The sequence below is a fragment of the Nicotiana sylvestris genome, chromosome 12, assembly GCF_000393655.2.
Source record: "Nicotiana sylvestris chromosome 12, ASM39365v2, whole genome shotgun sequence".
Classification (NCBI taxonomy): domain Eukaryota; kingdom Viridiplantae; phylum Streptophyta; class Magnoliopsida; order Solanales; family Solanaceae; genus Nicotiana; species Nicotiana sylvestris.
The window spans coordinates 164,237,785-164,255,901 of record NC_091068.1 but is presented as its reverse complement, the minus strand read 5'-3'; the positions used below and the strand labels follow the sequence as shown (position 1 = coordinate 164,255,901).

At 36.5% G+C, this 18,117-nt stretch overlaps 2 protein-coding genes and 1 pseudogene across 2 annotated transcripts; 1 reads left to right on the top strand and 2 right to left on the bottom strand.

Moving 5' to 3' along the window:
* Window positions 1-8,447: 8,447 nt before the first annotated feature.
* On the bottom strand, window positions 8,448-9,062 carry LOC138884051 (uncharacterized). The gene has a single exon (XM_070164790.1). The coding sequence runs from the start codon at window positions 9,060-9,062 to the stop codon at window positions 8,448-8,450; it is 615 nt and encodes a 204-aa protein (XP_070020891.1).
* A 1,832-nt stretch (window positions 9,063-10,894) lies between these two features.
* Window positions 10,895-12,571, bottom strand: LOC104249989 (UDP-glucosyltransferase 29-like). The gene has a single exon (XM_009806528.2). It carries the CDS (start codon window positions 12,387-12,389, stop codon window positions 10,989-10,991), a length of 1,401 nt encoding a protein of 466 aa, XP_009804830.1. The 5' UTR covers window positions 12,390-12,571; the 3' UTR covers window positions 10,895-10,988.
* A 232-nt stretch (window positions 12,572-12,803) lies between these two features.
* Window positions 12,804-17,712, top strand: LOC138884050 (UDP-glycosyltransferase 90A1-like; annotated as a pseudogene).
* Window positions 17,713-18,117: the final 405 nt, after the last annotated feature.

The window sequence follows — 18,117 nt, the reverse complement described above, 5'->3', positions numbered from 1 at the left end:
TGAATAGAGACTATCGTTCCGATTGTTGGATTGTGGGTTACTACAGCTGGTTCGTGTCAATTCTGGGTATGACTTCGGAAAGTACAATGTGGGTCTACGGTTTATGGTCTAAATGGCTATGAAATTTCAGTTTTATTGTATTATCAGACCTACGTGAGATAGGATGACGTGAGTTCATCCCCAGATTTATACATGGTAAGGTTATTCAGCAATTGTTGGGCTTTTGGAACAAGTCTGAGCACGTTCGAGGACGAACGTTTGTTTTAGTTGGGGAGAATGTAACGACCCGAACTGTTGTTTCTTGTATTTTCGTCTCGTATTCCCCGTATTCCCCGTTAAATGCTTATTCATGTTTCAATATGTGTACTTGGTGAATTTGAGTCAATTCGGATCGATTTTGGTATGAAATGGGACAATTAGTCTCTTTAAGGAAGAATTAGTTTGGAAAAGTCAACCGGACATTGACTTGTGAGTTAGAGGGCTCGGAATTGAATTCCGATGATTCGGTTAGTTTCGGGGGATGATTTAAGGCCTAGGAGCGCAATCAGGATTAATTTGGAGGTCCGGTGAAGAAATTAGCTCATTTTGGCGAAGTTAGTATTTTGACGATTTCCGGTTGATAGGTGAAATTTTGATCCGACGGTCGGAATGGAGTTTCGAGAATTTTTGTAGCTTCTTTATGCCGTTTTGGATATGTGTGCAAAATTTCAAGTCATTCAGACATATTTTGGTCGAGTTTTGATCGAAAGCGCGTTTTGGAAGTTTTAAAGGAACTTAGACTTGAATTCGGTGTAATTCGATAATTTTGGTATTAGTCGAGGTGTTTTGATAATTGGAACAAGTTTGAATAATATTATAAGATGTATTGGTATTTTTGGTTGAGGTCCCGAGGACCTCGGGATGATTTCGGATGGCTAACGGGAACTTTTGAAGTTGGAAATTTCATAATAGACGAAAGTTGTAAATGAGTGCGCACAAGGCCTCACTTTGAACGATAATATCTCTTGTTATATAAGGATTTGTGTGAGCTACAACCTATTAAATTAAAGCCCTTTGAGTCTAGTTTCCAACGCAACAAACCGTTCTCATTTGGAAGTGTATACATGAAGTTATGACCATTTCACTGGTCAGGTGTCAGAGCGCTCGAAGTATCGCGCGAAGTCGCGCATTTCGCGCGTCTGAGGCAGAATGCTCAGCAAAACGCGCGAACAAACACGCGAACAACACGCGAACTACGCGACTGAAGGTTTTTAAGTACTCTAAAGACCGGAAATGAAAGGAATTGAGTCATTTCTCAAGCTTAGGGCTTCCTCTACACCCCCAATTCGACCAAGGCACCTAATTGCACTCCTAAGGTAAGATTTTTGGAGTATTTTGAGTTGATTACTACTCCCAAACACTTATATTAACATGGATTGATCTTAAAAATCCTTAGATTTTCAAGAAATTCCTTCAAGAACTCAAAGAAGGGTTTTGCAAGATTTCTTCCAAAAGGTAAATCCTACACCTTAGACTCACATATATGGATATATTATGGAAATATGAGTATGAGTCAAGTATTACAACTTATTGTATGGTGGTTGGAAGCCATAAATTCCCTATTTAAATACATGAACATGGTAGGGATTTAGAGGTGTTTATTTGATGGAATTTTTGTTGGTTTGGGTGTGAATGGTTGATCACACATGTGATGTTAGGAGTATAAATTGTTAAAGAATAATAGTGTGATGAATTGTTGGTTAATGGTGATAGTTGGAGGAACCAATGCTATAGTTAAGAGGTGTAAATATTTATACCTACAAGATGTTTGATAATATGCCTAAATGGCATAATTTATGGGATCTAGTACTAATATTGGCCATATTGAGTGTTATATTGTAGATTGAAGTTACATAACTGTATGGGATCATTATAGTATCATTAAGGGGCGAATTTCAGATATGTATGGTTAAAACCCCGTCTTTTAGAAATCGAACTTCATCGAGGTTTGTGTGATTTTTGGCAGATTCGTCACACGAGGAGGCCAATTAGAGAGGCAAGGGCATAGCGAGCTAGAGGTGAGTAATAGATGTAAATGCTGTTCTGAGGGTTTGAAACCCCGGACTTTCACATCGTAACGCTATATTGAGGCGTGACACGCACTCCATGGCGAGTGCGGGGTCGGATACTACTGGGGATTGTGACTTGGTCCACCCCGTGTGATGTTTATACTATACTGGTGATTGATACACATACTTCATTGATATTACTGGGCTTGATGCCATGTTTGGGGCCTTGTGCCGATTTGTAAAATCCTTCGAGGATTGATATTACTGCTTAGCATGATTTGCATATCATTTAATTTCAGTCCAAGGTTTTAAATGCTGTTTTGTAAACTCAGCCATAATTCTAAGTGTTGAAAACTTAAATGATATTTTTAAATGTATTCCGGGCTGGGAACTTCTGTTTTGTAAATGCCCAAGGGGCTTATTATATTATTTTCTGGACTGATTATAAAGTGACTTGAAACAGTGGTAACAATGACACTGTGTGATATACTTGACACAGTGGTAACAATGACACTGTGTGATATACTTGAAATAGTGGTAACAATGACACTGGATGATATACTTGAACAGTGGTAACAATGACATTGTATGATATAAATTGGTCAGGTAACAATGGCTGACCGGTCAGGTAACAATGACTGACCAAGATATTGCGCTTGGGCTATAGGAGCCCCTCCGGAGTCTGTACACACCCCAGTGAGCGCCGTCGACGATAAATAAATAGGGATGGCTCGGTCTGCACGCCGCAGTGGGTACGGGAATGTACCATCATATGCATTGTATTGTATTCATGTATTTGTATCTATACTGTTGTTTAGCTGCTCAGTTCCATATGTTGCTGCATATTTGGATTTTAGCTTACTTTGTGTATTTACTAGGTTTTCTTATCTTCGGACTGTAGTTACTTTTATTACTCACTGGGTCGGAGTACTCACATTACTCCCTACACCATGTGTGCAGATACAGGCAGAGCTGAGTTCGCTCATGAGCGCTGATTCTTTCCAGGCCAGGCGGTGACTAGGGGTAACGAGGTAGCTGTTGACGTCCGCAGCCCCGTTTTCTCCCTTATCTTTGTTATTTATGATAATTCCAGACTTTGTAAAATATTAGTAAACTCTGTAGTAGCTCATGACTTGTGACACCCCGATTTCGGGCTGAGTTGGGAGGGTTTTCCTTGTTCTATCACGTTTATTTCGCATTTAAGATTATATTGCCCATGATTTAGACTTATTCCTGCTAAGTAATTATAAAGAGATGTATTGTTTTGTTGATTGGCTGGCCTTGTCTTCACGAGAGGCGCCATCACGACCGGGTTGGGATTTTGGGTCGTGACACTTTCTTCCAAGTCTGATCCGTACAAGCTTAATGTGATATTGGATGATATTTCTTCATATTCAGGCAATAATTTGACCGACAAAAGTATGGAAATGCTCTTAAAAAAAATTAAAGGTAAAACGTTTTTCTTGGTCGAGAAGGAAGCTGAAAAATATTTTACCTTTAATTCTTTTTAAGAGCATTTCCATACTTTTGTCGGTCAAATCATTATCTGAATCCGAACCAATATCACATTAAGCGTGTACGGATCAGACTCGAAAGAAAGTTGAGTACAAAACTTCCTATAATCTCTGTCATCATAGAGTCTTATGATCCCCATTTTATGGGAACTGCGACGACCAATGGAAAACCATCCGTCTTCATCAACCTTGTCACTCTCAATCAAACTTCTTTTCCTTATGGAAAATGAAGTACATAATTCCTCTATAAGCTCTTCTTTTATCTACTTAGGAAATACTAAATTCCTACCTACACAATCACTATTTGAAACACATGCCATTGCCTTCTCATCATCATTGTCGCTAATGAGAATAACAATTAAAGGCACATTCTGCCAGGTACTTTATCTTAGTTATTCTTGGTGGAAGTTCCATTGCATGTCTAATAACGTCATCAACCTCTTCTACAAAATCCTCCCGCAATCTAAAATTCCAAAACATAAACCAAAATTTCAATTCATATCCTAAAGGTTCAACTCATACCTAAAAGGTTCAATTTATATCCTAAAGGTTCAACTCATACATAAAAGCTTCAATTCATATCCACAAAAGTTCAAGTCATATCCTAAAGGTTCAACTCATACATAAAAGCTTCAATTTATATCCTAAAAGTTATATTCATATCCTACGAGTTTAAACTTAAACTAAAAGTTCAATTTATATCCTAAAAGCTTCAACTCATACCTAAAAGGTTCAATTCATATCCTAAAAATTCAACTCATATCCTAAAAGGTTCAATTTATATCCACAAAAGTTCAAGTCATATCCTAACGGTTCAACTCATACATAAAAGCTTCAATTTATATCCTAAAAGTTATATTCATATCCTACGAGTTTAAGTTCAATTTATATCCTAAAGGTTCAACTCATACCTAAAAGGTTCAATTCATATCCTAAAAATTCAACTCGCATCCTAAAAGGTTCAATTTATATCCTACAAGTTCAATTCACAAGAACAAAACCTAAAAACTATAAGTTATATTCGTATCCTACGAGTTTAAACTTAAACTAAAAGTTCAATTTATATCCTAAAAGTGGGCGACTCGTTGTACTCAAACAAGAGCCACGCAACGATTCGCTTAAGGCCTTAAACATTAACATTGTCTTGAACTTTAAGAGAAAATCCAAATATACTATCATGTGTCTATATTAAATATCTACCTATAAACTAATCAAGATTAAACTAAAAGTTCAATTTATACCCTAATATATATCTACCTATGAATCAAGTCTTTGACGTTAAATTAGTATCTATTGCTTACTAAAATATTGAAGGAGAAATACTCAATAAAGCCTAGCCTAAATATTCAACCCATACCCTAAACCCTAGATTTCTATAAAATGTTAAATAATGATAAATACAATCTAAACCCTAGGTTTCTATAAAATACAATGTTAAATAATCAATTGAAACACTAATTCTAGGTTGAAACAATAAACAATTGAAACACTAATTGAAACCCTAGGTTTGTAATTCTAACCTTGAATTTTTAGGAGGTGGAGAAGGAGAGACGCAACAGCGGCAGAGGCGACGACGACGGCGACGGCGGCAGCTGAGCGGTGGTCGTTGGTGGCGTGGGTGGGGCCTGGTGGTGGGAGTTGGTAGGGGGTGGGGTTTGAGTGTGAGAGAGAAAAGAGGGATTTTGGGATTTTTTTAGAAAGAATGGGAGGGGATCCCGGTTTTGAGAGTTATGTAATTAAAATAGCGACCAACATTGGTCGCTATTTTTGTGGGTAAAACAGTTTTGAATTTTTAGAAATAGCGACCAACTTTGGTCGCTATATTCTGACTGCTTGACCAAAATAGCGATCAAAGTTGGTCGCTATTTCAAAAAAAAAAATATATATATATATATATAAGCTGTATTCGATACGCTATTACCTAATACACTTATAGTTAGTGCATAGTATAGCGTATATATATATATATATTCGATAAGGTATTACCTCATACACTTATACTTAGTGCATAGTATAGCGTAAGTACATATATTATATATATATAAGCTATATTCTATACGGTATTACCTCATACACTTAAACTTAGTGCATAGTATAGCGTAAGTACATATATTATATATATATATAAGCTGTATTCGATACGATATTACCTAGTACACTTATACTTAGTGCATAATATAGAGTAAGTATATATATTGTATATATATAAGCTGTATTCGATACGGTATTACCTCATACACTTATACTTAGTGCATAGTATAGCGTTAGTACATATATTATATATATATATATAAGCTATATTCGATACGGTATTACCTAATACACTTATACTTAGTGCATAATATAGCGTAAGTACATATATTGTATATATATAAGCTATATTCGATACGGTATTACCTCATACACTTATACTTAGTGCATAGTATAGCGTAAGTACATATATTATATATATATATATATATATAAGCTGTATTCGATACGGTATTACCTCATACACTTATACTTAGTGCATAGTATAGCGTAAGTACATATATTGTATATATATAAGCTATATTCGATACGGTATTACCTCATACACTTATACTTAGTGCATAGTATAGCGTAAGTACATATATATATATATATATATATATATATATATATATATATATATATATATATATATATATATAAGCTATATTCTATACGGTATTACCTAATACACTTATACTTAGTACATAGTATAGCGTAAGTATATATATTGTATATATATAAGCTGTATTCGATACGGTATTACCTAATACACTTATAGTTAGTGCAAAGTATAGCGTAAGTACATATTATATATATATATATAAGTTGTATTCGATACGGTATTACCTCATACACTTATACTTAGTGCATAGTATAGCGTGAGTACATATATTATATATATATATAAGCTATATTCGATACGGTATTACCTCATACACTTATACTTAGTGCATAGTATAGCGTAAGTACATATATTATATAATAAGCTGTATCGATACGGTATTACCTCATACACTTATACTTAGTGCATATTATAGCGTAAGTACAGATATTATATATATATATAAGCTGTATTCGATATGGTATTACCTAATACACTTATAGTTAGTGCATAGTATAGCATAAGTACATATATTATATATATATAAGCTGTATTCGATACGGTATTACCTCATACACTTATACTTAGTGCATAGTATAGCGGAAGTATATATATTATATATATATATAAGTTGTATTCGATACGGTATTACCTAATACACTTATAGTTAGTGCATAGTATAGCGTAAATATATATATATATATATATATATATATATATATATATATATATATATATATATATATATATATAAGCTGTATTCGATACGGTATTACCTCATACACTTATACTTAGTGTATAGTATAGCGTAAGTACATATATATATATATATATATAAGCTATATTCGATACGGTATTACCTCATACACTTATACTTAGTGCATAGTATAGCGTAAGTACATATATTGTATATATAGACACACACGCCCGCTTCGTAGTACTATTCATCCCTTGTATTACAAAATTATTAACGACTTACATTTATATTATTTACATAGTAAACACAAAAGTGATTTTTAAATTTGACCATATAGAGACCAACTTTGGTCGCTAACTTTAAATGAATTTAATTTAGCGACCAAAGTTGGTCACTAAATGTACATGAATTTAAATTAGAGACCAAATTTGGTCACTAAAATTTAATCAGATTTATTTATATTTTATATAATATTTAAATTAATAATAAAAATTGTTAAACGTTAGAACTGGGTCCCACATTGGCGACCAACTTTGGTCGCTAAATTTTGAATTATATTTATTTATATTTTATAATTTTTTACATAAATATATATTTATTAAAATATTATAACTGGGTCCCACTTTAGCGACCAAAGTTGGTCGCTATCTTCTTATCCTTCAGTTAGCGACCAACTTTGGTCGCAAGTTTTAAATTATATATATTTATATTTTATAAGTTTTATAAAATAATAATAAAATTATTAAAAAAATTTGTGCGGGTCCCACTTTTGCGACCAACATCGGTCGCTAAACTCAGTGTATCTTTGACCAAGCAAGTCTGACCAATCCAGTCAACAGTTTGACTAAATTTGCGTCCAAATAGCGACCAACTATGGTCGCTAAATTATTTCAAATATTTTTTTATTATTTTCGGTAGTTTGGCGACCAACTTTGGTCGCTTTTCTTAACAGACCAAATTTTGTCTCCAATATTTGGTCGTTTTTTGGTCGAATTCTAGTAGTGAAACTCTCTGCATTTCTTTCCATGGATTCCACGAGGTATTCTTCTCCATATACCTTTTAGATCATGTTTTATTGTCCCTCTCTGCATCCATTTCAGCAGCCTTTCTTAGGCACTCCTCTGAAAATTTACACTCAAAGAACAAGTGTTCGATTGTTTCCCTTTGGCTCCCACGTATCGTACATGCACTATTTTGGCTTATCTCCAGCTTTAGCATTCTATCCTTAGTCAGTAGCTTCCTATGCATGGCAAACCAGCTAGTAAAGTTGTGTTTTGGCACATTCATCTGACCCCATACCCCCGATACCATGGTTGTTTCTCTGCTTCTCCTTTATACCATTGGTATCCACTTTTCACAGTATATTTTCCCCATGTTTGAGCCATCCATTATTCACAAAACCAACTGCAAATTTATCCCTGCAAGTATATATTTTCTTCCAATACCAACAGCTGTCAATTGGTGGTTCATACTGCCACTATGCCTGATCTTTTATATATACATGATTGACCCATTTCATCCAAAGGTTGCCCTCTTTATTTGCTATATTCCAAACATATTTGACCATTGCTGCTTCATTCCATGCAATCCTTTATCCCCAATCGTCCTTGTTGTTTTGGTTTACACATAGTGTCCCATGCTACTAATGCCAGTTTGGTTGAATTTCCTTTTCCATCCCACAAGAAGCTTCTGCATATGCCTATTATGCTTTTTAAGACCTTTTTTGGGAGTATGAAGATTGAGGCCCAATATGAGTGCATGTGCATCAATACTGAGTTCACTAACATCACCCTTCCAGCATATGAAATATTCCTTGAACCCCATGTTCGAACTTTGGTAGCCATCTTCTCTACCAGCATTTCACAATCTGTTGCTGAGAGCTTCCTAGCAGATCTTGGTACCCCCAGGTACCCAAATGGTAATGCTCCTCTTTGGTACCCTGTAGGCTCACATATGTCCTGAATGCATTGTTCCTCCATGTTTGCACTGTAGATGTTTGATTTAGCTGCACTGGTGTGTAATCCTGATGCTCTTGAGAAGGTTTCCAGCCCCCTTAGGATCATTTCCACTGATTGATATTCCCCTTTACAAAAGAATAACACATCATCTGCAAAACATAGGTGGTTTAGTTTGAGCCCTCTACATTTAGTATGAAACTGGAACCCTTTTTGTTCAGTGATCCATTTCATAATTCTTGATAGGTATTCCTCGCAAATAACAAATATTAGGGGTGATATTGGGTCCCCTTGCCTTAGTCCTCATTTGCCCTAAATGTTCCCATAGACTCCACCATTTACTGCTATTGTATATTGGGTAGATGTGATGCAAGCCATCACCCATTTTATGAAATTTTGAGGAAAGTTAAGAGAGTGCAGCATCTCTTCCACAAATCCCCACTCCACAGTATCATATGCTTTCCTTAGGTCTACTTTGATCAGACAGCTTTTAGTTGTATTCTTCCTCTTGTACAGCCTCACCAGGTCTTGGCATATCAGTATGTTATGCACTATGTTCTTGCCTTTCACAAAAGCATTTTGGTTAGGAGATATTATCCCAGGTAATACCTTTTTAAGCCTATTGCAGAGCATCTTCGAGATCACTTTATATATTGTATTGCAATAGGCAATAGGTCTATAGTCACCTACTGCCTCAGTATGAGAGCTCTTGGGGATAAGTGTTATCACAGTGTTATTGACAATTTTGAGCATTTTGCCTTCTCTAAAGAACTTCAGAACTCCATTCTTTACATCTGTACCCACAACATCCCAACAGTCTTTATAAAACTGGCTTCCAAATTCATCCGGCCCTGGGGCTTTATCTCCTGCAATTTCCCATAGAGCCTCATTCACCTCTGTGTCTGTGAAGTCTGCTTCCAGTTCATTCCTTTGCTCCTCTTTCACTATTGGTCCTTGTCTTATAATCTGGCTATTTACATGATCTCTTTCCTCCATTCTCTTTTCCAACATTTCTGTATAGAATTCTATAATGCTTTTGGAATCTTTACTGGATCATCTATGTCATCCCCTTTCATGTCCTTGATGTGGAATATTCTGTTACAGTTCCTTCTAGGTTTCACCAGGCCATGAAAGTATTTAGTGTTCTGGTCTCCCTGATTTAGCCATTGTGCCTTGGCCTTTTGTTATAAGAACATGTTCCTTGTCTTTTCCCACTTGCTACATTCCTCATTTAACCTTACTTCCTCATTGATCAAGGCTTCATTTCTGAGGTCCTGTTGTACCTTACTTTGACATAGTTGCAGGTTATTTAGTGCTTCCTCTGCTCTTTATTCAATGTTGCTGAATCTCTCCTTATTGATCTTCTGCAAAGTGCTCTTGATTCTGTGCAGTTTCCCCACCAGTTGGTACATCTGTGTGTCCCTTCTATTTGTTTTCCAGTTTTCTTTTATTCTTTCTTTGAAATCCCTTGCCATTCTCCACATATATAAAATTTCAATTTTATATTTGATAGGTTATGTGTCCTGTTATGTTTTGATGATCTAACAAACTTAATGATAAGAACTAGATAGGAAACCTGTTCCACATCCTCAAAGTGCTCAAGAATAACAAGTCTTAAGTCTGGGATATGTTTCAACAATTCAGAGTCAAAGAAACAACAGAGGAAATAGATGGATATCAGTTCCTGTACAGTCAACTCCCCACAGCTGTAAAGTCGTTGCAACTGTTCCTCTGTACACATACAAAGTGCAACAGTCACTTTATGGGGATTGTCCTTGTACCAAATAAGTTTGCATCATCCAAGTGATGTCACTTGTATAATATTAACATGAAGCCAAGGAAAAACAACACACTTATAGAATAGAGTAATTTAATATTTGTATCAGTAGAAGATAGGATGTACTCATAAAATGCATGTAAATCGATTCATATTGTGAAATCATAGGTCTATAGTTCATCATGTGCGTCCACCGTTACACTCCTTTTCACCATCAGTGACCACGAGAAAGAATTTTAAAATCCGTCACCACCCACCCACCCAAGCAAGAAATTAAACTCAAAGACAATAATACAAGAAGGAGTAACAAATTTGAAATCATTGAAACAATGTTCTTTTAGATGAAAGACATGAACCAAAACATCAAACAGATACTTAAATACTTAAATACTTTTCTCTTTCTTATTCATCAAACAAAGGTTTCGAAGTTCCTCCACAACTTCTTGGTCAATCTCTTTTTCTTCCTTTATTCTGATTTTCTCACTCAATTCCTTTGATGTCTCCCTCAGTTCTTCTCCCATCTTCTTCTCCATTATAACATTTCTTATGGCTTTTGCTATCTCCTCTCTTTTTAGCCCTCCTTTTTCATCTCTCTGAACTTTCAATGCCATGCCAAGCTCAACTGCATAATTTGCTGTTATAAACTGATCCATATTAAATGGCATGGCTATAAGTGGAACCCCAAAATGTATACACTCAACTGTGGAATTCCAACCACAATGATTCAAGAATCCGCCGATGCTTTTATGCCTCATGATTTTGGCATGAGGTACCCATCTTGAAACAACCATCCCTCTCTCCTTAACTCTATTCAGAAATCCCTCAGGTAAAACTTGTTCAACTTCGCTCCCTGGAAACCTAAGTACCCATAAAAAGTTTACATTGCTTAGCTCAATTCCATGAGCAATCTCTTGAATATTTTCCTTTGACCAGACATTTTCACTTCCAAATACTGCATAGACAGTTGAAAATGGATCTCTCTTGTCGAGCCATTCTATGATGTCGGAATCTTGATCATCCTGAGTGCTTTCATCAGTTTGCCCTATGAGTGGACCGACACTTAAAGTCTTCTTATTGATTATAGAGGACAGGTACTGCATATATTTTACCTCAGTTTCCTTCCAATTGTTGATCAAAACGATGTCACAAGACTTTTTGCGTGCACTATAGACGAGGATTTTTTCCATAAATACCGTTATAGACGATCCAGTAGGCTTTGAAACCAGTCCTATCTCTATCTCATTGTTAGAGAGACATATTTCTGGGAAAGGGTAATCATCAGTAGCACCATCACTCAAATAAATATGATACATAAAAGAATAGGATGCTGCACTAACAACTGAGAAACTAACAATAGGAATATTTTTTGATAAAGCAATATCTGGAGCCCATGCCTGAAAGAAATCTTCTATGATCAAATCAGGGCTAAGATTGTTGACTATGATGGAAAAGCTTTCGCCAGCCATTTTATAGGCCGTGAAAAGAGGTGGATAGAGATGGTTAGGAAGACCTTTGGTGCTCTGGTAGTGTGAAGGAAGATCAGGCATAGATGGCAAGTGAAGTTCTACGAGTTCGATATTAGTGTTTGAAACATCTGAGAAGTATTTTTCTTGGCTTTGCTTGAGGAAACTAAGGACGGCAGAAGTGGAACAAAGATAGATGTGGAAGTTGGCTTTGGAGAGCTTTTTGGCAAGTTCAAAAAATGGAGTTGCATGACCATGTGCTATCATTGGAACCATCAGAATTTTTTGAGGGTCATCAACCTGCTGTTTTTTCCCCTCCATGAAATCAAAGTTTACTCTTGGTTGTGGGAGAAGTGGGATTTGTTGTTTGAACAGATCAAAATCCGTAGAATATAAAAGGTATGTGTTAGGCAAAGATGAATACTAATCAGATTATATTGTTGGAAAAGATCAGAAGAGAAGAGAAGAGAGGAGGGGAAGTTCTTTCAACTTTTCTTGATTCATCCAATACAGAAGAAATTATTTATAGGCAAAAGGACTTGCTTTTTCAGAAAGGTAAAGAACAGCCCATGCATAAAGCATCTCATATTCACACAGGGGTAATGACCTTATAGTGATCGACTAGTCACCTTCAGAAAATAAAATAACTTGCTAAACTTGATGATTTTGTCATGTAACATAAATAAGATGCACACGGTGTAGTTATATTACTAATTGGCAAAAAAAAAAAATACTTAGTCATTTATTGATTCTTGTAATCTGTTACATTGTCAAAGTTCAATTATTATGATACAATTATTGCTATAAAGATCATGCTAAGCAATCACAACGCACGATGGGAAGTTACAAGGAATAGAGCCCAATTATATTTAATGAAAGTATAGCTCTCCAGTTGACTTAGAGGATCTCTTGTTTGTTTTAGTATAATAAAAGTAAACCTCTCCTTTGTTTTAAGAATGAAACACCAAGGAGCTAATTAACAGGTAGAGAAATGGCTTCTTCTGATCATCCTACTACTACTGCAACTCATGTTGTTATGTTCCCTTTCATATCCAAAGAGGCATACCATTCCATTCTTCGACCTTGCTCGGCTTCTTCTCAATCGCGGAATAATTTCTATGATCACCATGTTCACCACTCCGGCAAATCATCCTTTCTTCTCCAGCTCCCTTTCTGATACCAACATTAATATCATCGACATCCCCTTTCCTCAAAACATACAAGGAATTCCCCCCGGTGTCGAAAGTCTTTTATAGTCCCCGACTTCCCCTAGATTAAACTCACTAGAAACGATTTTGATTCACCGCTCAGAGAGCGTGAACAAAAGGGCCCCTTTTTCCAGTTTGTCATGGAGTCAATCATAGCCACCTCTAAAAGTTATGGTGTTCTTTTTAACAGCTTTTATGAGCTCGAATGTATTTCTGTAGACTACTTTAATACTAGATGTAGTCCTAGAGCATGGTGCATTGGACCATCTTGTGAGCAACAAAAAGCACATCATGAAGTGGCTTGACGGAATGCTAAAACAGAGAAAGCCAGTTTTGTACGTTGCATTTGGGACCCAAGCACAGATATCACCTGAACAATTCAAGGAAATTAAAATTGGGTTGGAAAAATCCCAATTCAATTTCTTGTGGGTTGTAAGGAGAAACACTATAGCTGATGAAGTTTGCGATTGTTGAAGTTTGGCAAATTCTTTGTCCCACATCGGTGGGCTCTTGAGTTTGGGGGATTTTCCCCCTATAAAAGAAGGCCTAATGTTTAGGATTTAAATACACCTCTCATTTGCCTTCTTATCTGTTTAAGGCATTTGTATCTTCTCTCTTTAGTATTATTTCACTTGTATTTTTGGAGTGGAATAAAATATTGGTTGTTTCCGAGGAGTAGGCAAAATTAGCTGAACCTCGTAAATTCTGGCGTTCCCTTTATTGTTGCTTTATTGTCTTATTTATTATTTGGTGGCTGTCATAATTTTTGGTATAGTAAATATGACTTATTCACACTATATACATTTGACTTCCGCAATAATTGGTATCAGAGCCAAGGTACTGTCTAAGTATGCTCTGTGGTTGCAGCATAGTCTGATCTTCCACATCAGAAAAGATTTATCTTGGTAACTGAGTCAAGGTTCTGTCTGAGTATGCTATGTGGTTGCAGCTTAGTCTGATCTTCTACATCAGAAAGGAAATAATCTTGATTTTTGTCGTCAGCTATTAAATAATATTTGTGTCAAATATGGGAGACAATAAACAAGAAGAATCTACATCAAGTGTCAACAATACGTCATCATTGGCATCTTCGCTTATGACAAAAATTGTGTCAAATGCGAAATTTGCGGTAGAAATTTTTGACGGGTCCGAGCATTTTGGGATGTGGCAAGGCGAGGTTCTAGATGTCCTTTTTCAACAAAGGCTAGATCTTGCCATTGAAGAAAAGAGACCAGATGTTATTGGAGAAGAAGATTGGAAAATTATCAACTGTGTTGCTTGCGGTACCATTCGATTCTTCCTTGCTAGAGAGCAGAAATATCCATACACAAAGGAAACTTCTGCAAGTAAATTATGGAAAGCACTGGAGGATAAATTTTTGAAGAAAAATAGTCAAAATAAATTGTACATGAAGAAGAGACTGTTTCACTTCACCTATGTTCCTGGTACCACGATGAATGAACATATCACCAGTTTCAATAAGTTGGTCACAGATTTGCAAAATATGGATACAACTTATGATGATGGTGACTTGGCCTTGATGTTGTTGGCGTCACTTCCTGATGAGTACGAGCACCTTGAAACTACTCTACTCCATGGAAATGACGAAGTTTCTCTCAGAGAAGTTTGTTCGGCTTTGTACAGCTATGAACAAAGAAAGCGAGAAAAACAGAAGGGCGGAGAAGGAGAAGCACTATTTGTGAGGGGTCGTCCTCAAAATCAAACGAGGACAAAGAAGGGAAGATCCAAGTCAAGATCCAGACCCAGCAAAGATGAATGTGCCTTTTGTCGAGAAAAGGGGCACTGGAAGAAAGACTGTCCGAAGTTGAAGAATAAGGCCAAACATAACAATGGAAAGGCCATTATGGATTCAAATGTAGCTGATTGTGATGATTCAGACTTCTCATTAGTTACAACAGAGTCATCAACATCATCAGACATATGGTTGATGGACTCGGCTTGTAGCTATCATATGTGTCCCAACAGGGACTGGTTTGTGGAATTTCAAGAAGGAGAATATGGAGTCATCCACACAGCGGATAACAGCCCTCTTACCTCATATGGCATTGGTTCAATACGATTAAGGAACCATGATGGAATGATCAGAACATTAACAGATGTTCGATTTGTACCGGATTTGAAGAAGAATCTCATCTCTGTAGGAGCCCTAGAATCAAAAGGGTTCAAAATCATTGCAGAAAATGGAGTGATGAGAGTATGCTCCGGTGCACTAGTGGTAATGAAGGCTAATCGGAAGAATAATAATATGTACCGCTATCGTGGCAGTACAGTTATTGGGACAGCGACAGTGACATCCAGTGACGACAAAGAGGCAGAAGCAACCAAGCTATGACACATGCGCTTGGGACATGCTGGAGGAAAATCCTTGAAAACTCTATCAGATCAAGGATTGTTAAAAGGAGTAAAGGCTTGCAACTTGGAGTTTTGTGAGCATTGTGTCAAAGGGAAACAGACAAGGGTTAAATTTGGTACAACGATCCATAATACTAAAGGCATTTTGGATTATGTACACTCTGATGTTTGGGGTCCTTCCAAAACACCTTCATTGGGTGGGAAGCACTATTTTGTAACCTTTGTTGATGATTTTTCCCGAAGAGTGTGGGTGTATACAATGAAAAACAAAGATGAAGTGCTGGGAATTTTTCTCAAATGGAAGACGATGGTGGAGAATCAAACAGGCAGGAGGATCAAGTGTATTCGCACAGACAATGGAGGTGAATACAAAAATGATCATTTCAATAAGGTCTGTGAAAATGATGGCATCGTCCGACACTTCACTGTTAGACATACACCACAACAGAATGGAGTGGCAGAACGTATGAACCGGACCTTGCTGGAGAAGGTACGGTGTATGTTGTCCAATGCTGGCTTGGGCAAAGAATTTTGGGCTGAGGCAATTACATATGCATGCCACCTCATTAATCGTCTACCATCTGCTGCTATTGATGGCAAGACACCATTTGAAAAATGGTATGGAAAACCTGCTGTAGATTATAACTCTTTGCACGTGTTTGGCTCAACTGCATATTATCATGTGACGGAGTCAAAATTGGATCCAAGGGCAAAGAAGGCTATTTTTATGGGAATTACTTCTGGAGTCAAAGGATATCGCTTATGGTGTCCTATGACAAAGAAAGTAATGTTCAGCAGAGATGTTACCTTTGATGAACAGTTGCTTTGTCTACAACAGAGGCAAAGTACATGGCTATTACAGAGGCTGTGAAGGAGGCAATTTGGCTTTAAGGATTGCTAAAGGAGCTTGGTGTTGAACAAAAAGGTATCACAATTTTTTGTGATAGTCAAAGTGCTATTCAATTAGCGAAGAACCAAGTTTATCATGCAAGGACAAAGCATATTGATGTTCGGTATCATTTCGTACGAGAAATCATAGAAGAAGGTGGAGTCACAGTGAAGAAAATTCATACTACGGAGAATCCTGCTGATATGCTGACAAAGGTGGTGACTGCGATCAAGTTTCAACATTGTTTGGATTTGATCAACATTGTTGAACACTGAAGATTGAAGATTTAGACACAATCAAAAATTTGAAATTTGTTATTGAGAGAAAATTGAAGATGTGGAATTTTGCCAAGATGGAGATTTGTTGAAGTTTGGCAAATTCTTTGTCCCACATCGGTGGGCTCTTGAGTTTGGGGGGGATTTTCCCCCTATAAAAGAAGGCCTAATGTTTAGGATTTAAACACACCTCTCATTTGCCTTCTCATCTGTTTAACGCATTTGTATCTTCTCTCTTTAGTATTATTTCACTTGTATTTTTGGAGTGGAATAAAATATTGGTTGTGTCCGAGGAGTAGACAAAATTAGCCAAACCTCGTAAATTCTGGTGTTCCCTTTATTGTTGCTTTATTGTCTTATTTATTATTTGGTGGCTGTCATAATTTTTGGTATAGTAACTGTGACGTATTCACACTATATACATTTGGCTTCCGCAACAGCGATGTCGTAGGGTTTGAGTTTGAAGATAGCGTGAAGAATAGGGGACTGGTGGTGACAGAATGGGTTGATCAAAGAGAAATCCTGAGTCACGAGAGCTTCAAGGGGTTTTAAGCCATTGTGGTTGGAACTCTGATAATAGAGAGCATATGCGCAAAGGTTACAATTCTGGCATGGCCAATGATGGCGGAACAGCATCTAAATGCTAGACTGGTGGTGGAGGAAATCAAGATCGGGATAAGAGTTGAGACATGTGATGAGTGCAGTGAGAGGGTTCGTGAATTGGGAAGGTTTGGAAAAGCCGGCAAGGGAGTTGATGGAAGGAGAAAAAGGTAAAGAGGTAAGGAACAAAGCGAAGGAAATCGGGGAAGATGCTGTCAAACAAGGTGAATCATTCTGGAAAGCATTGAATGACCTGATTCTTGAGTTAACACAGTTTTGATCAGTTGTCATGTTTCTTGTTGAATTTGTTAACAAATAAATTTGTGTTGTTCGAATTGCATTTTTTTTTTAAGTTTACGTATGCCCATTTTATAACTAGTTGGACTTGTAACTATAATCAACATTATGTATTATTTACTAAAATAAAAAAATAGTTTCACTCTGTACTCTTTCATAATTTATAAGTAACAAAAGGGATGGAGTTGATCACTTTAGTAAGTTTTCTGCAACATATTTGAGTACGTGGATTCAAAACTGGCATTTGCGTTTTTTTAAGCCTCCAACAATTTTGCAAAGTCATCAAACATAGAGAAGGTATATATCTAGAAAATATAACTTTGAAACATCTTAATCATAAAATTATACATAGATAAATTTGTTGTGTTAAGCTCCCGTTATGTTTGATGACTTTGCAAAATTGTTGG